This window comes from Rhinopithecus roxellana, chromosome 14 (assembly GCF_007565055.1).
Source record: "Rhinopithecus roxellana isolate Shanxi Qingling chromosome 14, ASM756505v1, whole genome shotgun sequence".
In the NCBI taxonomy this organism is placed as follows: domain Eukaryota; kingdom Metazoa; phylum Chordata; class Mammalia; order Primates; family Cercopithecidae; genus Rhinopithecus; species Rhinopithecus roxellana.
In genome coordinates this window covers 118,960,596-118,984,290 of record NC_044562.1, presented here as the reverse complement: position 1 = coordinate 118,984,290, position 23,695 = coordinate 118,960,596, and the positions used below count along the sequence as shown (strand labels likewise).

Here is a 23,695-nt window from a genome sequence, read left to right as displayed (position 1 = left end):
GACGACTCATTGACACATCACCCCTTAAACTACTCCTCTAAAAACAAAAAGATGACCTTCAATAAATTCTAGAGAGTAAAACTCCTCCTTACAATAGGTCATAAATGATCTCCTTCCAAAATATGCTTCAAGTCCAACCTGAACCTCTCTAGCTTCAATGCAAGACTCATATCTCCTGGTCCTTATGAAGAACACACAGAGTCTTTCAAGGCTACTTGTAATGGTTAACTTTACGCGTCAACTTGAGACGGTGAAGTGATGCCCAGAGAGCTGGTGAAACATTTCTGGGTGTGTCTGTGAGGGTGAGTAAGGAAGACCTCCCTCTCCAATGTGGCTGGGCATCTCCAATCCACTGAGGACCCGAATAGAACAAAAAGAATTTGGAGGAAGGGTGAATTCTCTCTCATCTTGAGCTGGGACATCCATCTTCTTCACCTGTCCTTGGACATTGGAGCTCTTGGTTCTCAGGCTTTCAGACTCCATAACTTACACCACTGGATCTTACTTCTCAGGCCTTCAGACTCGAGCTGAATGACACCCTAGCTTTCCTGGATTTCCAGCTTGCAGATGCATATCATGGAAGTTCTCTACCTCCATAACTGCTTGCGCAATTCCCATAGTGTTTCCTCTTGTATCTACAGATATATCTACAGATGTCCTGTTGGTTCTGTTTCTCTGGAGAGCCCTGACTAATACACTTCCATTTCTACTGGAAAGCTAAAATATCTTCCATTTCTTCAATAAAGAATGATATTTACTGACTGACTAATTGAGACAGAGTCTCGCTCTGTCGCCCAGGCTGGAGTGCAGTGGCGCAATCTTGGCTCACTGCAACCTCTACCTCCCAGGTTCAAGCAATTCTCCTGCCTCAGCCTCCTGAGTAGCTGGAATTAAAGGTACATGCCACCAGGCCTGGCTAATTTTTGTATTTTTAGTAGAAATGGGGTTTTGCCATGTTGGCCAGGCTGGTCTCGAACTCCTGGCCTCAAGTGATCCACCCACCTCAGCCTCCCAAGGTGCTGGGATTACAGACATGAGCCACCACACCCAGCCTGAGAATGGTATTTAAATAGCTACCTGAGGATTACATGACAAAGGCCTCCAGTCCTCTCTGGGATGACTTACCAGTCAGACTCCTCAAAGTAGAAGGAGCCTAACATTGTTCTTTATTTTCAATCATTTCTCTTCACAGCTTCATCCTTTGAGCATATCCAATTAGGTCAACTTAAGCAAGGGAAGGGACACAATGACCCTCTAGGGGTCATCACATGTTCTCTAAACCACAGCAAGGGCACGTCGCTAGAGCTGTCTAAAGCCTGCAGCAATTTCAGATCTGGGGGCCTGCCCAAGAGGCAGCTGTCAGCCCATGCTCTCCTCACATCTGAATCATTACAAATCTAATCAGTGCACGGTGTGCCATGAATGCAGAACCCTTGAAGACAAGGACCCTTGTTTAGATCAAGTATCTCAGGCCAACAACAGGCAAATGCCTGCAGTTTGTCTATAGCTCACTTCTCTCATTTCCCAACCCTTCTACTTTCATCTTTGCTTTTCCCCAAGCTCACCCTAACACCCACGGTCACCTCTGGGTCTTAACCAGAAGGACTTTGCACTTAGCTAGTTGGAACCACTTCCACCCAGCCCACGATGACAGCAGACAATGGATTTGGGTACCAGTTCTTAAAGTGTGGTCCTTGAACACCAAGGGTACTTGAGGCCCTTTTATGAGGTTTGTGAGGGCAGCATTATTTGTATAATAAGACGTTACTTAATACTTTCCAGAGTTGGCAGTTGGCACTGGTGGCACAAAAGGAACAATGAGTGAATACCACCAGTGCCATAGCATGCATCAAGGCAGTGCACCAACTTACACCAGTAATCCCTGTATTCATCAAAGCCATGCATTTTGTTTTTTTAAAAAAGCCAGTTTCACTTAAGAATATCACTGATGAAGCAGTAAAAGTATTAATTTTATACATCTCAACCCCTAGATACACATCTTCATAATACTCTAGATGACGAAATAGGGAGTCTGCATAAAGCATTTCTGCCACATATTGAAGTATGGCTCTCTTGAGGAAAAAGCATTTCTGTGATTATTTCAGTTGCAAGATGAACTAGCCACTCTTTATTCTTACTTGAAAGCATGATTGACAGATTCAGACTTATGCACTTGGCAGATATTTTCTTGAAAATGAACAAAGTACACCTTATAATTTAAAGATAACAGCTGACAATACTTGTTGTCAATGATAAAAACTAAGCTTTCAAACACATGAAAACTGTACCCACCACCAGCTGACTGCTTCCCAGTATTTAAAGAATTTTCTAATGAGATTGGAGGTAAAAACAATGCATGTGATTTGTTAAAATATTACATTAGGAAATGTGCCAATTATTAGAAGATCTAGATAACTCAGTGTACCATTATTTTCCAAATGATAACTGAATGCTGTTACAAATTTATAAATTCATTCAAGGTGCAATATAGGCAAATAGATTTTAATGCCAACAGTATGCAAAAAGTTCACTGATATGATTTCAGATTCAACTTTGTAACTAACCTTTAAGAAATTACTACTTGTCTAGTGTTTGTATAGTATCAAAGAAGAATGTCCACTATTATCTGAAAATGTTGTTGACATAATTCTTTTTCATCTACCTTTCTGTGTGAGGCTAACTTTTCTTCATCTACTTCAACAAAAACAACAGCAGAAGTGACTAAATGCAGAAGCAGATCTAAGAATGCAGCTATCTTCTACGAGTCAATCTCCCTAAGTGCTGAAATTACAAATGTGAGCCACCATGCCCGGCCTGAAATTTTGTTGTAATTTCTAATACAGAAAATATCAACACATAACCTACATAAGCAAAAGCTCTTTAGGGACCTCAGGGATTTTTAAGAGTATAAAAAGGGCTCCAGGGGCCAAAAGGTGGAAATTACTGGATTACAGAATAGCCTCTACTTCTACAAAGATGATGAATTCTTAAACCTAAAATCTAAAGAAGCAGATAAATGGGTAACTAATAGTAAAATTTATTGCAAGATTGTTTGGGAATCAACCCTACCATATAAAGAACTACTAAATGTATCATCTCTGCGTAAAAATGAAGTCACATCACACAGAGATCAATAGAATGTCTTCATATAGAAAGGAGCCCTCCACCATTTTCCAAGGTAGAAAAAAAAGACAGCCGGGTGCAGTGGCTCACGCCTGTAACTTCAGCACTTTGGGAGGCCGAGGTGGGCGGATCACTTGAGGTCAGGAGTTCAAGACCAGCCTGGCCGATATGGCAAAACCCCATCTCTACTAAAAATACAAAAATTAGCCAGGCGTGGTGGTGCGTGCCTGTAATCCCAGCCATTCTGGAGGCAGAGGTGGAAGAATCGCTTAAACCTGGGAGGCGGAGGTTGCAGTGAGCCGAGATGGTGCCACTGTACTCCAGATGGGGCAGCAGAGAGAGACTTCCTCTCAAAAAAAAAAGACTTCCTTGCAGTTCTTCTGTTTAATAAGGCCAGGTACAATCCCTGGTACTTACCAGGTTGGATGGAAGCAGCTCCTAACTGTTCTCTGATTATCTCTGGGATGTACCCACTCTGTCACATGTAGACTCATTACAAGGCTAGAAGATATTCTTTTTCCAAAGCCAGATGAATGTTAGATTTCAAGCAAGAATATGGGAAAGGGACAGAAAGAGATATCCTCCGCATGGGAAAAAAATATAGAACACACATTTCTCAAAGTTCAGAAATTCATACTGAATGAATCCACCCAAGTAAACAAATTTGTCTGGCACGCCTGACACCATAATATGAAACAATCATAGGCCGGGCATGGTGGCTCATGCCTGTAATCTCAGCACTTTGGGAGGCCACGGCAGACAGATCACTTGAGGTCAGGAGTTCAAGACCAGCCTGGCCAACATGGTAAAACCCCGTCTCTACTAAAAATACAAAAATTAGCTAGGCGTGGTGGTGTGTCTGTAGTCCCAACTACTCAGGAGTCTGAGGCACAAGAACTGCCTGAACTCGGGAGGCGGAGGTTACAGTGAGCCGAGATTGTGCCACTGCACTCCAGCCTGGGTGATAAGAGCAAGACTCTGTCTCAAAAACAACAACAATCAATCAATCAATCATGAAAAAATACACAAGGAACAAAAAGATCATTATCTTTTACCAATGTGCTAAACATGTTCTTGACACATTCCACACAGAAAGCACCATTTACTAATTTTACACCTATTCCTGGAAAATAGTTGAAAATGAAAAATTCAGTGTTGTTCTTGGTGGTGAACCAGTAAATCTAGGATATCACATGTGTTGCTAGTACATTTATTGGCAGGGAAGGAGCCCTCATTTTCCACTGCCAAAACCAAACTGCCAAAACATCACAGAGCCTATAGCTCATGTTACCATGACTGGCTATTTCCACTCCCTTGTGACGCAGAGCTTGGGGGGAACATCTTGTCAGAGAACTCAACTGCAAGATGAGGGGTGACTGACAGTGACTGCTGGACCATAAGTAGGAACCACTGGGCCGTTTTCTTCTAGTGAGTGTGTTTCAGTCAATTGTGAATGAAAACCGAGTCTTTTGACTATATATTCTTGGCAGACTGATATATAGAATTAAAGAGCTGGGCAGGAGCCACACACACCACTGTGTTGAAAGGAATAAAGAATGGCTGTTGAGCTGCAGTGGGCAGAACAGTTTGGGGTAGGACAGGGGAGCTGGGAAACGAAAAGCTTAAATCAAGACTCAAAAGCTCCATCGTTCAAAAGTTACACAAGCCAGGGATGCCTCTTCCACAGACAAGTCCTCAACTGTACCTTGTGCGGTGGTACTAACAGCATGGCCAGCACAGCCAGCTCACTCTCAGGCTAGGGAAATACCGAGGTCCTTAGACACATGGCAGATTTTTTAAATGAAACTTGAGCCAAGGGATTGATGTAGCCACCTTCCAGGTAATCATAAAAGGGAACTTAGGACCAAAGTCACAACACTGTCTACAGTCATAGCGATCTCTTTTAGGACTGTTGCTATCCTGCCAACTGGCCTCAGATATGTCAGTTTTTGTTCTTGTTTGAAAATGAAAGCACCTATCATTTTATTATCTAGGTACCTTGTTTTCATATCTGCAGTCAAAGAAGCACTTTATCTTAGAGGAAAGTATTTGAATATGTACACACAATAATACATGCTACATACATAGGTATGTGTAGACAAAGTTTTATATAGAATCATAAAATTGTAGACTTGGAAGGGATATAAAACCACTTGACTAACTTCTCACCTAAAGCAAAAACTTACATCACAATATACCAGACACACAAGGAATCCTCTTATCCTCTTGACCAAATCTTCCCCTTTGTACTGTGCTGGTGTCTTCTGAGCATCCTTCTAGCCCATTCTAACCTTGTCTCTTCACTCTTTTATTTCTGAACTGCGGTCCCTGTGGGGGAGTTTTCCTCCTTAGTTACTTAGTTACAATCCCTATTTGGATATCCTTCTCTCTCTCTCATACACTCACTCACTCTCTTTCTCTCTCTCTCTCTCTCTGTCCCTCTCTCCCCAGTCACTTCTGTTTAAATTTGCTTTCTCATTCATTACCTTCATTGTACAGCTAAGAATCTGACCTCGGGCATTACACCCTCACTAAAAAAAAAAAAAAAAATTTTTTTTTAAGTTGTATTTTCTTTGCTTGCGAAAATAAATCCCCAGATTGTATTTGTTCACTATGGTTGGGCTACTTTCCTCTTCATTAAGTGTATATTATTTGAACAGATTCTTATTCTCCTCTTGTTTCCATTCTCATATTCAGTGGATCACCCTATCTCTCGCCTTTTCTTTCATTTGTCGGCTTCATATTCATTGCTATGGCCACAAATTGGGTCCAGGGCTCAGTCATTTGACAACTGAACAACCTGTCTTCCCGACTCCAGCATCTCTCCCTTCTACTGTATTTTATGCAGAGCTACACAATACTCCTAAAGTTTTATCCAAATTATATAAAAGGCAGATTTCCACAGAATCAAATGCAATATATATAAAGCATTTTCTAAACTGTAAGGTATTACGTAACTGTGAATTTCTTCCCTTTCTCTTTTTTCCCTCCTATTCGTATCTATCTTCTAGAGGAGGTGTTTTTTTTTTTTTTTTTTTTTGGTTTGTTTGTTTGTTTGTTTAAATCACAGGTTTCCAGTCTCTCCACCACTGTTTCCTCAGAACCTCATTCACGCCGGCCTTGAGTCAAGTTTTGTTCTGTAATATGGGCCCCGGTCAGATATTTTTCCTGGTTAAAGAACAAATATATTCTGACTTATGCTGCCTTTGAGACAGATTTCATGCCAATCTCTCTGCTCCCAGAATTCTCTCCATCAAATCAGGTCTCTTCCCTTCCTGATCACCCTGCTCAGGACCTACCCGCTTCTCCCACTGAGCCCTGTACAAACAGCATGGTCTGTTCTGAATTTTACCAGTAATTTTAAACACCCCAATAATCTACCCAATCTCTAACCATTTCCATTAGATTTGCTTTTTGGTGGAAAATTGAGGACAATATACAAACATGTGTGGGAAGTGCCTGGAATGTGAGACATGTTATGGAAGGCTATATATGAACTCTGAGTTAAATGGATCTGTGTAAAAATCCCAGAGTTGCCATTTACTAGAGACGTCAGTAGGCCCATTTGCTCTGAGCTCTCCCTCTGTGTTCCCACCTCAGATGATATATATGAGAATTAACAAAATAATATATACTAGTCTGCCAGCACTAAGGAAACAATAAACAATAAATTTTTTATTAAGTAGAAAATTAACTAATAGTAGCCTTACTATTTCTGCATATGTATATGCCTTTTTATGTACATGACATAAATACACTCATGTTTACAATAAAGAAGAGAATGGAATTGATTCATGAACTCTGCTCATGCTTTCTTTCTGAAGAGAACTGCTAGTTTGAAAGAAACCAACAAACAAAACCCTTATTGATGAGAAACCCCACATAAATAAAAAACGTGCTTATGTTTTACAAGAGTTTAAATTTCAAATGAAATTTGAACTTGACTCACATAGAGAGTCAAGCTCAATACACACATTCATTGTCAATAACACCTAACATTTTGGTTTAAATCATAATTAGGTATACAAATATAAATGTGCACACTTCTTAAAGTTTTAAATTACTGTCCTCTTAGTGTTGACCTTAGTGTATATTTGGTCCTCAACTAAATACCTATTAAAGTCAATCCTGCCTTTCTCAAGGCAATAAAAACTTCTGTGGCACAGAAATGATGACCTGTCTATTCTTTTTTTTGAGACAGAGTCTCACTCTGTCGCCAGGCTGGAGTGCAGTGGCCCGATCTGGGCTCACTGCAACCTCCACCTCCCAGGTTCAAGCTATTCTCCTGCCTCAGCCTCCTGAGTAGCTAGGACTACAGGCACCCACCACCACGCCCAGCTCATTTTTTGTATTTTTAGTAGAGATGGGGTTTCACCATGTTGGCCAGGATGGTCTCGCACTCCAGACCTCGTGATCCACCTGCCTCAGCCTCCCAAAGTGCTGGGATTACAGGCGTGAGCCACCGCACCCGGCCGCCTTATCTTTTCTTTAGAGACAGGTTCTCGCTCTGTTACCCAGGCTGGAATGCAGCAGTGTGATCACAGCTCACCGCAGTCTTGACCCCCCGACCCAAGCAATCCTCTGACTTCAGCCTCCCGAGTACCTGGGACCACAAGCGCGCACCATCATGCCTGGCTAATTTTTGTATTTTCTGTAGAAGCAGGGTCTTACCATGTTGCCCATGCTAGCTGTGAACTCCCAGCCTACAGCAATCCTTCCACCTTGGTGTCCCAGGGTGCTGGGATTACCAGCATGAGCCATCACGCCTGGCCTGATGCCTTTTATTTTCTAACAAACTCCCCTTACCCTGTAACGGGATCATCGTAAAAAGTATATTTGTTCAACAGTCTGTTGGAAATTCCAAAGAGTTCTGATTCTGTTTCACAGTTTTGAAAAAAAGGTGGTAGTTTGGAGAGATGTTACACAAAAGATAAATGAGCATCTTTAGAAAAGACAAATCTAGCCATATAAAATGTTACCAGACTGGAGGCCAGGCGCAGTGGCTCACATCTGTAATCCTAGCACTTTGGGAGGCCGAGGTGGACGAATCACGAGGTCAGGAGTTTGAGACCAGCCTGGCCTCGTGATTCTCCATCTCTACTAAAAATATAAACAAATTAGCCAGGCGTGGTGGCACTCGCCTATAGTCCCAGCTACTTGGGAGGCTGAGGCAGGAGAATCACTTGAACCTGGGAGGCGGAGGTTGCAGTGAGCTGAGACCGCACCACTGCACTCCAGCCCGGGCGACAAAGTGAGACTCTGTCTCAAAAAAAAAAAAAAAAAAAAAAAGGGTACCAGAGGGAAAATCTAACCCTGCACAAGAGGGATAGTCTAGCCATGTGAGGAATTATTACTTATCAAATAGTCCAAGCAACAGAAATAAACACACACACAAGAGTTGTCCCAGTGCCACTCCAAATCCTCTCATTTGCTTCCTTTTAGGGCTTATTACTATGCACACATAAATCTTTACACTTACTCCTATTATACACACACATATATTTAACATACATACACAAATATACAGACATGCATGCATACACAGATACACATACACATATATATTATTTATATATGATTTATCTTATCCTTCTTCCTAGTTAATATATCCAGCACTTCATAACTATTTGAACAGCTATAGTTGAACCTACAAGTTTTGTTTTGTTTTGTTTAAGACAGAGTCTTACTCTTTCACCCAGGCTGGAGTGTAGTGGTGCAATCTTAACTCACTGCAACCTCCACCTCCCAGGTTCAAGCGATTCTCCTGCCTCAGCCTCCCGAGGAGCTGGGATACAGGCACGTGCCACCTGGCTAATTTTTTGTATTTTTAGTAGAGACAGGGTTTCACCATCTTGGCCAGGCTGGTCTCGAACTCCTGACTTCAGGTGATCCGCCCACCTTGGCCTCCCAAAGTGCTGGGATTACAGGCGTGAGCCATACATGCTTATTTAATAAGATGGTTAATATAACCCTGTGTCGAGGGCTTAGCACTGGACTAAATGACTGCTAAAATAAGCTACAATTCAGAATTCCTTGACAGACAAAAACAGTAATTTTTATTTTTACTTAATATAAAACTACTTTAAAAAGCAGCTAGAAGGCCAGACACAGTGGCTCATACTTGTAATCCTAGAACTTTGAGAGGTCAAGGTAGGAAGACTACTTAAGGCCAGGAGTTTGAAATGAGCCAGGCAACATAGCACTGTATATAAAGCCAGATGTGGTGGTACACGCCTATGGTCCCAGCTACTCAGGAGGCTGAGGTGGGAGGATCACTTGAGCCCAGGAGGTCCAGGCTACAGTGAGCTGTGATAGCACCATCAAACTCCAACCTGTATGAAAGAGCAAGACCCTGTCTCAAAAAAAAAAAAAAAAAAAAAAAAGCAGCTAGAAGACATATGGAATACTTTTTCTTTTTTTTAAGTATCCTCAGTATGCAAAAGTCAGGGTGGAGTGAGGGAGTGAAAGAGCGGGGAAGTAGCTCATTTAACACAGGAAGAGCAAACCAAGAAGATCCAAAAATAGGCTTTTCACGAAATAAATGCCAGAATGGCAACCAAATCCTGCCTGGAGACTGAAAACTCCCGTTCGAATGCTTTTTAGAGTCGACGATATTGCCCAAGCTGTCATAGTTTTGACTCCGATTTTCTGAAGCTCATAGTAGAGTGCTTCATACCGTCCTTATGTACCTTAAACCAGACGATATCAAAATGTCAAAAAAACACTTCCCAAGTGAAAGCTCAGGTTTAGGGAACAGTGCCAGTCTCTGTCTCTGGTTCTGCAGGCTTTAAAATAACACTCAGCTCTCACTGCTTTCTCTTGGGGTTCTCCTTGTTCTCTTCCAAGAATATGAAATAAGGACACATATGCCAACTTTTACAGTTGGCAAAGGGCATGCATTTTAGAAGCTGCATTTTTATATGAATAAAAATCACATGGCAGCAACACCTTAATACCCTGGTTTTTTTTTTTTTAAGTGGCTGCTACATTTCAAACAGAGGATGAGGCTCCCTATTGTATAAAATTGTACTCAGGCTTGTGTGGAGCAGAAGGGGTCTAATTAAAGTCAAGTTGTGAAGCAAAGCATCTCTACATTTGCACAACAGATAATGTGACAATCTGGTCTGGCTCTGGGCACTGTTACCCTGCTGTACTTCCTTTTTTTTTTTTAAGCTCCTCCAGGACCACCAAAAAAGGGCAGTCCTGAAGACGTGATAAGTGAATGAATGCGGCAGCTGATGAAGCAGACGACTCTCGGTGGAGAAGGGGCCCAAGGAATGAGAAATACGAATGGTAAGATTTCTGAAACAAATCTCAGACCCCAAACACACCCTGCTCTATCAAAGCAACTGCATGCTGAGCCCACTGATAACTGACTTTCAGAGCAAAACATAAGAGCACATTCTTTATTAACAGAGTCAATCTAAACAGCCAGTGTGACTGGGGAGTGTATTTGCTCCCTTTAGGCTGTGTGGCACTACGAAGAGCCTGGGATAAGCAAGGAGGCCTTTTCTGATCTGCCTTTAATTTCCTGTCCCAATTTTTACCTTCCCAAGCCCTAATTCCTTTAAAACTGGAGATTCAGGGCAAACTAAAGTCATTAAAGCTTTATTAAAATACTACCTTCTTGGTATAAAATGACATTCTCACTTTTTTATCTGGTGTGACAGGCTGAATGATGTGTTCCTCCTACCTGCCACACGCTAATTCCTGATCCCGTTGACTATGTTGCCTTACACAGTAAAAAGATAATCTCTCCATCTGAAGTTCCTTAATTTGATCATACCTGCAAAGGTATGATGATATCTGCAAAGGTATGATCAAATTAAGGGACTTCAGAAAGGGAGACTGTCTTAGATTATTATGGATGGGCCCAGTGTCATCACAAGGGTCCTTAAAGGAAGAAGGCCAGAGAAGTCAGAGAGAAAAGGCAACGCATCAATAGAAGCAGAGACACAGAGACAAGATGCTATGCTGTTGGCTGGAAGCCAAAGAATCTAAGTGGCCTCTAGAAGCTGACAAGGCCAAGGAAATGAAATCTCTCCTGGAGCCGTCAGAGGTTACCACCCTATAGACTCATTTTATTCTTCTGGTCTACAGAACTGTAGAATAATAAACTGTTGTTGTTTTAAGCCACTAAGTTTGTAGTCATTTGTTACAGCAGCAATGGGAAAGGAATATACCTGGTTAACCTTGCTCACCCTAAACTCTGTTCAGGCACCGTCTCCTAGAAGGAGCCTCCCTGAGAGCTCCTTCCCCATCTGCCTCCAGCCCTACTTTGTCTTGGCCAGCTATTCCTCTTCTTTGCAGAGCATCCTGCAATTACCTTTATAAAGCCTGGTATTACAACTGTCGAAGTATTTATCTGCTTCCTCAACTAGCCTGGGAGGCTCTCTTTTAAAGGTAGGGCATATGTCTGATTCATTTTCATATTCCACTATTTATCAATGTTTCTGACACATAGAGGGCACTCACATTTTTTTCACTAAGTTAATATGACTCATCCCTTAACGATCAGGAAGATACCAGCCTTTACTCCCTTAACCAGATGTTAAAGACACTAATGGTGAAGAAATAACTAGCTCATTACCAGAAAATAAACTTGGACATCCTATGAAAATGGCTCCTTTCTTTAGGGAAGGCTCTCACAATATCATTTGCCCATAGTAGATTCACATGAAAGAATTAATAACTATCTTTTTTATTTCCAATAAAAAAGTTTATAAAGTTTTCAGTCAAAAGGAAAAACCAAGTATTGGATTGAGTAAAGAAGAGGGAAAAAAGGAAAGAGGAATAACAATAAACATTTTGGTAAATCTCATACAATTACTGAGGGATGAGACTTACTGAGGTATACAGACTATGACAGTATGAGCCCACCGCCCTCTCTCCCAGCCCACATGTTCTGCACAGTAAGCTGATGCTCCAATCATCAAGAAGAGAAGCTACTGCCTTCCCCTTGCATCCGAGTTGGGCTCAGGGCCTCACTCGGAACCAAGATAACATGGCAAAAGTGACACTGTACGGTTTCTAAGACCAGCTCAGAAGACACACAGCAGCCTCTGGCTCTTTGAATGGTGGTTCTTCAGATGCTCCTTCCTGGGGCACTCTCTCTCAGAAGCCAGATGCTATGCTGTGAGAAACCCAAGCCACATGGAGTTCTACATGGAGGCTCTCTGGCTGATAGTCCCAGCTGGGCCCAGCCCTTGAGAGGTATCATAGCTCAAAAACTAGATATGTGGGTGAAAGAGCCTCCAGATGGACTGGCATCCCCAGTCAATCAGATCTTCCCTGATGAGGCCTCAGACACAACAAAGAAGAGACAATCCCTGCCATGCCAGCTTGCCTTCCTGACCCACAGAAGCCAGGAGCCTAATGAAATGAAGTGTGGGGTACTTTCGTATCCACAGCAAATAACTGCAACAGTTGATGAACAGACAAAAAAAATTACTCAGCAGCATTAACACCACATAAGACTAAGACTTTACTTCCTAATGCTAAGAAGGAGGACCAGACAAGAAGTATCTTGGTGAATTAGATCAATCTAATTCTGGCCTGATACTGCGAAATACATACACGTTCTAGGGCTGTGGCTCCCACAGTTGAAAGAACACATTGCTTATAGTTCAATGAGAGACTGAAAAATGTAAGTACCCTTACTTTACCACTTAGGAAGTTATCTGGATGGATAGCATGGTCTCATGCTAGATTTACAATCCTATACCCTCAAATGCTTGAGAGGTTAGATTAGATGGGATTAAACTCAGAGGGATGCTGGAAGCACACCAAAATCTTCACTCTCCTTCCTGCCCAGTTTGGTCCACTATAAATAAAACTTGACAGGCTTTCTTAAATCAACTTAATAATGTGTAGCACAAGTGCCTTCAGATGCCCAGTAGCTAAACCACACATCAGCTTTCTTAGGAAGCCTTCTAGCAACAGGCGGAAAAAAGAACAACTACTGCCAAGAGTGCTGTGCACAAGAGTGCTGGTGGCCTTGAGTGACTCATTCAACAAGGCTCCATCTTTCTGTACTGGAAGGTCAAAAGTAGGAGGGAGCTGAACCTTTAATAACCAAACTCAGGCTTTCTTGCTAAAGCCAGATGCTGTCATTACGGAAGCAGATGAGAACATAATTATAATCGATCTGAAATCCTGATGAATTCCAGGTGCACCTCCCAGCAGCCTGGGAGAGCTGGTGCCTCAAAGCCCTCAGAGGATTTTATTACTCGTGTCATAGTGGCTGTTCCACTGTAGAGTCTACAGGACCTCAGTACTTTTCCTCTTTGACTTCAAAAGGAAGCATTTTTTTGCCAAACCTTTGGAGACACTTTTTAAAAGCAAGCCATTTTCTCAAATATATCAAAGAATATAATGGAAAAAGTAGAAAGACTAAGAAAAAGTTGAGAGCAAGAGCTAGGTTGAAGACTTCAAGGTTCCCCTTGGAAATGAGATGAAGTGCAGTGTTTAGAAATCTGAAGTGGGGCCTGGTTGAGGTCTTTAACCAGTAGATATAGTTTTGTGAACCATCAGATTGCTAGCTATGGTCCATGTCATTTGGAAGAGAAGAAAAAAGCATGACCAGAACCCCAAATGGTATTTCTGATGGCGCAGCTTCAAAGGCAGAGCAGAGTGTAGCCACATTTTAGGAATGCCTGCCCATTTTCCAAGCCTGGTTCTCCAGGCTCCTTGTCAAGTCTGTGCTTTTCTCAACATCTTTTCGATCAACCCTTTCCTCTATGTGTTAGCGTCAGTTTCTGCTTCTTGCAAAGAAGACCCTGAACTAATATAAATATCCAAAGGGCGCCCTTTACTTCCAAATGTATTTTTTTCCATTTGGTAGTCTCGGGGCTCAAAAATATACACTGCCATACAACTAAGAAAGAATCAATTTAGGGAAGATGGTCATATGTCCTTCCATGTGGCTATTAATAAATTAGCCAGTAAGAAAAAACAGATGACTCCTTGTTCTCACCCTGGTCCTTATTTCAAGACCATAAATTTTCGTTAAGAGATGTTTCAACACAAAACCAGATGTGTTAATCCCCTTAAAAATTTGTTTTTTAAAGAAAAAAGAATTCAAGGAGCACAATTGTTGACTATGAATGATTTACTCTTCATCTACTCAATATACTCATATTTTCAGGCATGTCACAAACCATGCACAGTATAAGCTTACTATCTGTATTCATATAATTAAGACTCATTTATCATCATATACATTGAGGCAATGTATGTGTTTGCTCAGTGTCATCAGGCTTAGACCCCAATCCCACCGCCACCATAAGCAAAGCTTTGGGTTAACATTCCTGCCACCATCACATACCATTAAACTAAAGGTGCTCCCTGTCTTCCTAAAACATGCACTTCGGCTATTACAAGATTTGTAGCAAGATTTTTTAGGGAAAAAAAACGTTAGATTGGGATTCTAAATGTTCATCAAAACATGAGAAAATGATGTAATCATACATAAAAATCTTTCAACAGCTAAATAATAACTTCCTTTAATTTACATCTGAACTAATTAATGAGTGGTGGTCAAATTAGACAGAACGGATTTGTTGGCTCAAGAGGTAGAGGGGGGAAAATCCTGCTACATAAACTACTTAAGATACATGGCCTTTTAAATTTCTTTCTAGCATCTAGTGCCATATTGTGTTAGTACGCTTGGCTATGCTCTAACAGTGATCAAAGCCCAAAGGGTCTGGGTACTCTAAAGCATATTACTTTATTTGCAAAAAATAGATGTTGAACTCCCCTATTCCACCCCTCATTCCTGCCAATAAAAACAAAAATAATCCTTTCATCCTTCTTAGGGAGATGAATGGGATCCCAACTTACTAAAAAAAAGATAAAAAGCTTTAAAAACAATTTGAAGGCAAAGACTCTTCTTTGGTTCTCCCCTCCCTGGTATCCTGATACGGTACTCTCTCTGCCATGGGTGGCTCAAAAGGAATTATTCACTGATCAAAACCCTATGTGCACAGGCATGGCAGAATATAATAATGAATATTATCATAAAACCAGAAGATTCCAATGACATTTTGGCTAAAGATGTTAAAGAATTCACTTTACTATGATGTGTTTAAAAAAAAAAATCACTCACACAAAGATGGGAGAAAAAGAGGAAGGGATTTAAGAGACTTTGAGCTGTGAGTGGCATTGCAGGTTTCAGAAAACAAGATCAACACAGAATAACATCTTTTGCACCTCAGGATTGGATAAATAGGTTGAGGCTCTTCTGACCTATCTATAACAACTAAGTTTGTCGGGGGCATGTTGCTACCTTGTCTTCATTCCCATTGCTATTAGGATAATAATCCATTTGCTTGGTCTGTCTATATGGTTTTGAGACAAGAATAATGCAGGATGGTTGCGGCAGAATAAAAAATTCTAGGCAGCAGTTTCACATGACTAAGCAAAAGGAAACTGTTGAAACAGCTGCAGAAGCTAGGGGCTGATAAGACCCTGAAAAACAGGGTGTGGGCGAAGCTGGCGAAGACAAACTGGGTCCAACATGGTGCTGGATTTGATCTAGGTTTCTCCTAGAACCTTATTCTATGCTCATTCACATATTCAATCATACACCCACCAGTGCTATGACAGTTCCAGGAACACCCTTATTTGCAGTAAAATTGGGTAGCACCATAGTTCCAAGAAATCTCCCCCTTCTTCCAGGAATCTCTGTGAATATGCCATCCCTTGGTTAAAGAAATCCATAAAGGCAGCAGCTCCAAACCACACCTTGTGTGACTCTCTCAAGTATGCCCACACTCCCCTTTCTTGAGTATGTACTTTTTGCTTTGCAATAAATCTCTGCACTTTCACTATTTTCTAACTCATAACTTGAATTCATTCTTGTGAGGATGTCAAGCGCCTAGACACCAGCAGGGGTTGGGGTCCCACCAGCATTTAAGGACCTCCCCTAGCCCACGGCTATCACCTTCTCTCAGATGCAAATGCCTATGCCAAGGAGAAACAGTACCTGAAGACCTTCCATCACGCCTAATTAATTACAGAAATGATGTCAGTTTTGGTTAAAGCTCTAAAAAATTTAACGTCAAAAGTAATTTGGTTCTCATTACTATTATCCAGCTATTAGAGTTAGGATTACATTTTTCTTCAATTAAGCACATACTACACCCTAAAGAGCTAAACCATATGTAAGTCTGACACCAAAGAGTTAAAACTCAATTCTGCAAGTATCTGTGTGCCTACTATGCATAAGAAAGGTACTCTATCTTACCTAGGAGAAAAAAATATTATCATTCATCTCATGAATTCCTGGCTTTTATTCTTGTTCTATACAAATATATCTTTAGGATATAATTTGACCTGCAGTATAATCAGATTCTTGTTATAATATGAGTCATTATAACAAGGGCCACTGATAACTATATAGTAAATGTTTCCAGTGTGAAAAGTACTCAGCATGCAATATTTTCAAATATGACCTAATGATAAAGATTTGGGCATTATGTGAGCAGCACATACTGTTTCTCTTTCATATTGAATCCATCCACCCAAACATACTTCCTTATTTATAAATGTAAAATTTATATATTTATACATGATATATAAAAACATTCACAGACAAGCATTCATACATTCTTGTCTCTAAAGTCTATTTGTCTTGGAAGCCAGATTATGAATTTAAAGATTCACTATTATTCTTCTTCATTCTCTTAGAACCTGGATATTTCTTCACTATCTCTGGGGCTCAATAGAAAGAAAGAAAAAAAAGATAATATTTGGTTCTCTCCACAGTTGGCATTTACAAAATGGATAGCATCAAAATCTTAAAGAATGGACTAGGGGTAGGGAGGCAACGCAAATAAAGGAGCAAGAGGAGCGTCTGCCCTGTTCATATCTTTGAACCTTCCCAGCCTATGCAGAGGATCACAGGCCAGTGTCTAGAACAGCTGGGTAGTAAGTCCAATTAAGGAGGCAGGAGGCAGGGGAAATAGCTCCGAAGTCCTGTCTCATTCAGTATTTCCCTTATTTCCTTCAAGAGATTCACACACAACAAGGCCACAACTTCATCACATTTCAAGGAAGTTCAGGTTCAGGAGCACCAAGTCCTGTTCCTGGCTCTATCACTTATCTAGCTATGTGACCATAGGTAAACCATGTATTTGAATTTCCCTAAAATCAAGATATTAATACTTGTCTCAAAGATGTTCTTATAGAACCAAATGATGCCATGCATGTAGCTGGTACAGCCCCAGCATATAGTAGGTTCTCAATAAATACTATCAGGTTTTCTAGTCCAGAACCTTTCAGGAAAGAGGAGAGAAAACAGTCCCTCTGTGACCTGGATTTCAATCCAGCTTGGGACTTAATCCAAAAGCATTTGGAATTAAACGGGACTGCTAGAATAACGCACAACTTGGCGAAGGGTCCTGTTGTAACCTGGGGTTCCAAGTGTTCTCTAAAGACTACTTTGTAATTTCTCACCTCAGAGTAGCCTCTGATGTCAGGCATATACCAGTGGAACAAACAGGCACTATTCATGGTCCTACAACACCGCCCACTACCCCTATGGGAAAGCAGCTACTATCTAGGTGGTGATGTTTTGATAGATTGGGGCAGGATCCTCGGTGTCATATTATCTATGTGTAATCCCTCCTTTTTTGTGGTCAGACAGTCTCCGTTTTCAACCAGGCTCATCTGTTGCATTATTGTTTATCTGTGACAAGACCACTTAAGTTTACACACCCCCAAAATCAGTGCCAGTATTTGCCAGGTTTTTCATAGCATCCAGCAAAAATATGACTTTAGGAAAGTAACTATGATGAAAGAATTCATAAAATTTGCATATGGTAGATGATCAAGTGTCAATATCAACCCTAATGAAAACCACATACATGTAACAAAACCAGTTTTCAAACTGGGTTATTCCATGTTCTCTAAAACCAATAAAAAAAAAATTTTTTAAAAGAGTACTGCAATTATTTTTAACTTATCCTGGAAATAAAATACAAATTTAGACCAAGTTCATTACACTCCTCTCAGTGACATCTTAGAAATTGACTATTATATTCCTTAGGTCTTAGAATAAATGAAAAGGTAAATAATTCTGTTCAAAGATGTCCAAACGTAAATGTGTGAGTATTCTTGTGAAAACTGCAGTGTAGCCTACCTCTTTAAAGTTATCAAATGCTGATAAAATGATTTCATGCCCGCCTCTGACAAGACAAACGGCTGCCAACAGTTCTAAGACAAGGGCTTTTGTTCTGCCAAAACAAGAAGAAAGAAGAAAAACACAAATCAGTGAAAATGGCATGATGAGTCAGCTGTTCCTTCCTTCCAAGATACATGAGAATGAAACATTTGCCCTTACATTTTTAAAAAACTTTACTAAGGTACAGTTTAATCAAAGTACATTTTTAAACCTTTACTGACTTCTAAATATGGGATTTGTCTAAGATAGCAAATTTGGAAGGCACATTTACCAAAAGTACAAATTACTCACTAATGAAAACTAGTTCTGAAAAGAATAATCTCTTAGACCTATCATCAGGTGACTCAGTACAATATGGGTGAAAAATGTTTACTGGTACACTAAAAACAAAGGGAATGGGAATATGATGAAAAACAAACTATTGATTAAGTATTTTCTCTGATTTTAGAGACAGTGGTAGAACAGTTGCAAAAAAAAAAGTTCAAAATCAACTGAAATTCATGTTCTACATTTCAAATCTGCTCATTCAGGAATGGATCCATAAATCTCCCACGAAAATAAAAGTTTCTGTCCTTTCTTCTTCCTATGCAGGAGATCCGGAAGGAGCTGGATTACAGCTTTACTAACACAAGAATATTTTCTTTGACTCAAGAAAACAAAACTCCATCTGAAATATTTTTGGAAGGAGAACATAGAGATACACTCTAAGTTTTCAAATTCAATGTCAAGAAAGAAACAGCATTGTTTCTTCAATCATAAGACCACTTAAGTATTTCATTTTTTTTCTGGAATAACAACTATCACCAATCTCTAAACAAAGACTGTTCTGATATTCCACAATGTCAATTGTCTTTTAAAAAATAATGTCTTCCCTGTAGTAGAAGGCAGAGACACAGAAGCATGGCTACTTAGGATTCTAGTAAATGAAGGAAAGAATCGCAAAGTCATAAAAGGTTTAATCAGGGGAAGTTTGAAAGAATAATATTCAGTAAAGAGGACTTTATAGTTTGCATTGCATTTTCCAAATGAGAAATGGCTAATTTATAATCAGATTTTTGGATTAACAGTTTTCAGATATTCTGTCTACAGAGAGGTATCGGATGAAAGGGAATTGCACATTTGAAGTACAGAATACTTCACCAGAATGGAAAGCACATTAAAATAACTAAAACTGATGAAGACTGGGTTTTAGGGCTAATGTGTGATGTGAATTATATCTGCTGCTAGACTTTACATGTGGTGAACATGAACAAAATTCATATCTGCACGAAAATAAATTTATTTATTTATTTATTTATTTATTTATTTATTTATTTATTTTATTTATTTTGAGATAGTCTTGCCCTGTCGCCCAGGCTGGAGTGCAGTGGCGCGATCTCGGCTAACTGCAACCTCCACGTCCCGGGTTCAAGCCATTCTCCTGCCTCAGCCTCCTGAGTAGCTGGGATTACAGGCATGTGCCACCATGCTCGGCTAATTTTTTGTATTTTTAGCAGAGATGGGGTTTCACCACGTTAGCCAGGCTGGTCTCAAACTCCTGACCTCAGGTGATCCACCTGCCTCAACCTCCCAAAGTGCTGAGATTACAGGTATGAGCCACTGTGGCTGGCCACTACAATTATTTTTCTATTTTTGTTCAGTAATTAAAGCTACATATGTAAAGTTACCAAGCGAAGTGTAGACGAAGGATGGCGGTTTTACCTAGCTTTCAGCAGTAACTGACGTTGGTAAATCTTTATCAAGACTCTCCTGGTCCCCAAGTCCTGGCAACCTGATCCTCTCCAAATTTAGCAGCAAGGATGCTGGGAACCAGGCCTCAAAAGAACAAAAGCTTGAGGAGAATGGTGGAGGGCTAGAATTGTCACCAGTTGCTCAACTCTGGCCCATGTAAGAATGTACCTTGGCTCAAAGGAAAAATTCTACACAGCCAAAGAGTTTATAGCCAATCTTATTTCAGAGATTGACACTTGAAAGTTTCCAAAGTCAAACTTGGTTAAGTGTTGACCAGCTCTCTGTTTTCCCTAGATAGATTTAGACTTGCATACTACAAAAGAAGCTTACCTGGGATTCTTGTTGTTCAAGCTTAGTGCAATCTCATTGACAGCGTGTGGATGAGACATGACCATGTTGAAACCATACTAAAATTAACATGGAAAAAAAAGAAACACAAAGCATTGGGAGCCAAGTTAGGGAACTGTCAGTATTGATTTAAAACCAAAAACCTGAAGTATCTACTTAATGAAACTTACACAATCATAAATGCACTTATGTCTCTAGTACATCACGGTCAAAGCATATTTCTCTATTAAAAATTTCAAGAATGCCAGTTGCAACGATTTGTGCCTCCAGTCCCAGCTTGAGCCAGGACAACCAGACCCATCTCTCCAAAAAAAAAAAAAAAAAAAAAAATTTCAGCAATGATGCTATTATCAAAAGATCATCTTCCCATTCTTTATGAATGATCTACATGTTTCTCTTTATTAAAATGATGAAAAGGCTCTAGCCCAGTGATTCTTAACCTTGGCTGCTCCTTAAACTCACCTGGAAGACTAAACAAAACATTTACTCCGAATTTCAATTACAGCGAGCTGGCACCTGAGTTTTTTAAACTTCCAGGGTGACTCCACAGTATACAATAGATATAACATACAAAATGTATGTTAACAGACTATTTATGGCTATCGGTGAGGCCTCCAGTTATATACAGATTTTTGACTACACCAGGGATCAGTGTCCCTCAGACCCCACAAAGTTCAAGGGTCAACTATATTCTTTCTCCTCAAAACTTACTCTCAGCTCATGATCTTATTTCCTCTTATACTAAGAAAACACAAGCAATCAGAAAAAACATCTAGAAGCTCCTATACCACATCAATCTACCCACACAGATCTGTGGCTTACCTCCTCACCTCCTATTAAAGAGGAACTCTTCTGTGCTCCAAACTAAGGCCAACCCTTCCCATGAGTCCTTCCTCCATCCCATTCCCTCTCATCCGCTCACGAACATGGTATGTTCCAGAAATTCCTCCATTCCCCCTTATTTTTCCCTCTCTATGGACTCATTGCCATTAGCATAAAAACATGATGCAAATTCTCTTAAGCAACAATAAAAACCTCTCTTGATACCACAACCTGTGTTCAGCCACTGCCTCTCATTTCTCTGCTATCCTTTACAGCAAAACTCCTCCAGACACTCAGTATAAATCCTCACTTCCTGCTCATTCTTGAAACCACTCCAATCAAGCATTTCACCCCCACCATCCCAATGAACTGTCTGCCAAGATCACCAAAGACCTACACTTTGCTGAAGCCAATGGCCAATCCTCACTCCACATTTTACTTGACTTAGCAGCATCTAACAGAGCTGAATACTCCCTTCTCCTTGAAACATGTCCTTCACTTGGCTCCTAACTCCTTGGCTATTTTTCAGGCTCTCTAGCCAGCTTTTCTTCATCTCTCTGACATTTAAACAGAGAGTCCTAAAGTTCATATTTTGGACTTCTTTACTTCTCAGTCTACCCCTACTGATCTCATTCACCCTCCTGGCTTCCTATGCCATTTATATGCTAATTACTATCTCCAGCCCAGACCACTGCCTTGAAATCCAGACTGGCATATCCAACCACCCACCTAAGATCACTATCTGAATGTCTAAGGGACATCTCAAAGTTAAAATTCCCGAAACAGAATTCCTAACGATCTCCCTCAAATCCATCTATCCTGCAGTCTTCCCATCTTTTAGATGGCAACTCTATCTCACAGATGCCCAAGACAAAAGTCCTGGTGCCAGCCTCTACTCCTCGCCTTCTCCCTCATACCTAATGCTATTGCCTTTAGCATCAAAATAAAACCAGAATCAGATCACCTCTCATCATCTCCACTCCTATGATCCTAGTTCATATGACCATCAAAGCTCACCTAAATGACTGCTAAGGGCCTCCTAAATGGTCTACTCCCTCTTGCCTTTGCCTGGCCAAGGTCAAACCTAAACACAAAAGCCAGAGTGGTCTCATGTTAAATTCAAGTGTCAGATTATGTCCTTATAACCATTCAATAGCTTTCCTCTCATAGTGAAGTCAATGTCCTCTCAGCAGCCTCTAAAGTGCTACATAATCAAACAGATGACACCTGACTTCATTTTCTATTGTTCTCCCTCTTACTCATTCTGATCCTGCCAAGCCTCCTTTCTGCAACTTGGGCAAACCAGACATTCCTGCCTCTGTGTCTCTGCACTTGCCCTTCTCTCTGCCTAGAATCTTCTTTCCCTAATATCCCTCCCTTTGCTCCCTCATTCAAGTTTTACTAGATGTTACCCTCTCAGTGACCCTTCCCTGGCTGGCTGGCGTATTTAAAACTCACATATATTTTCAGCAGTTCCTATTTCCTATTTTTTCTACAGTACTTAGTAATGGTTCTCTGGGTTCAAAGCCTTCCTGGGTCCAAATCCTGACCCCACTACTTACTAACTATGTGACTTTAGGGAAATTACTAAACTTTTCTGTGTCCCAGCTTCATCAGTAAAATGTGGAGAAAAATATTATTGATCTCACAGGGCTATTTACATGACTTAAGAGGTTTAAAAGCACTAGACCTGAAAAGTGTACCATGTAAGCATTAGCTTTCATTTCATCATTATTATCTGGAACACACACATTTTACCAATTTATTTGTTGGTCATCTGTCTCCCCTCCCTGGAAAGTAAGTTCCTTGGGCTACATATTTATTCGGTGCTATATTCTCAGTGCCTATGTGGAACAGGGGCTGTCTGGCAAAGCTCACAAAAGTACTGAAAGAATAAATGCATGTTTCCCTTCTTAAATTCAACGTAGCACCTTAGTGGGGTCAACCTGCATCACAATTACACAAAGGAAGAATCTGTATTTTCAACAATCTTCCAGGTGCTTCTTATAAAGATTAGGAACCACTGAGTCCAACTGCCAATAATTGTAACTTCTCGCCTGTTCGCCATATAAACCTTTGAGAACCACTGTGTCTATCCACTCCTGGTGTTCTAGAGCTGTTTCATTATTACCCGCAACAGCAGCTTATTCAATCTTTAATGGTCACAATCATTCACCAAGCAATCTAGTAAGTTTATCACTACAGGAGAAAAACACCTTTCCTTTAAATACATCGCAAATTATATATATTTATTAAAATATGAGGGCAATAAATTAAATCTTGAGCATTAGGATGAACCAGGCCTTTCTTTTTTAATAGAATCTCATTAAATCCTGGCATTTACTTCAAATAGAAATAATACAAAGAAACCAACGAGAACAAAATCTGAGTCTGTTTTTGTTTGTTGTTTGGTTTTTCTTCTTTTTTAAAAAAATTTCAACAGCTTTAGGGGTACAAGTAGCTTCTGGTAACACGGATAAATTGCAT

The 23,695-nt window shown here is 40.4% G+C and overlaps 1 protein-coding gene across 5 annotated transcripts in view; it reads right to left on the bottom strand.

Moving 5' to 3' along the window:
• The window catches only part of FMNL2 (formin like 2), a 317,675-nt gene that overhangs the window by 49,596 nt on the left and 244,384 nt on the right, over positions 1–23,695 (bottom strand). For all 5 annotated transcript variants that reach the window (XM_010372898.2, XM_030916860.1, XM_010372899.2 and 2 more), the window contains exons 8-9: positions 20,369–20,445; positions 18,266–18,359 (exon numbers count right to left, since the gene is read on the bottom strand). In XM_010372898.2, coding sequence (XP_010371200.2) covers positions 18,266–18,359; positions 20,369–20,445 — 171 coding nt within the window. The remainder of the gene's footprint in view (positions 1–18,265; positions 18,360–20,368; positions 20,446–23,695) is intronic.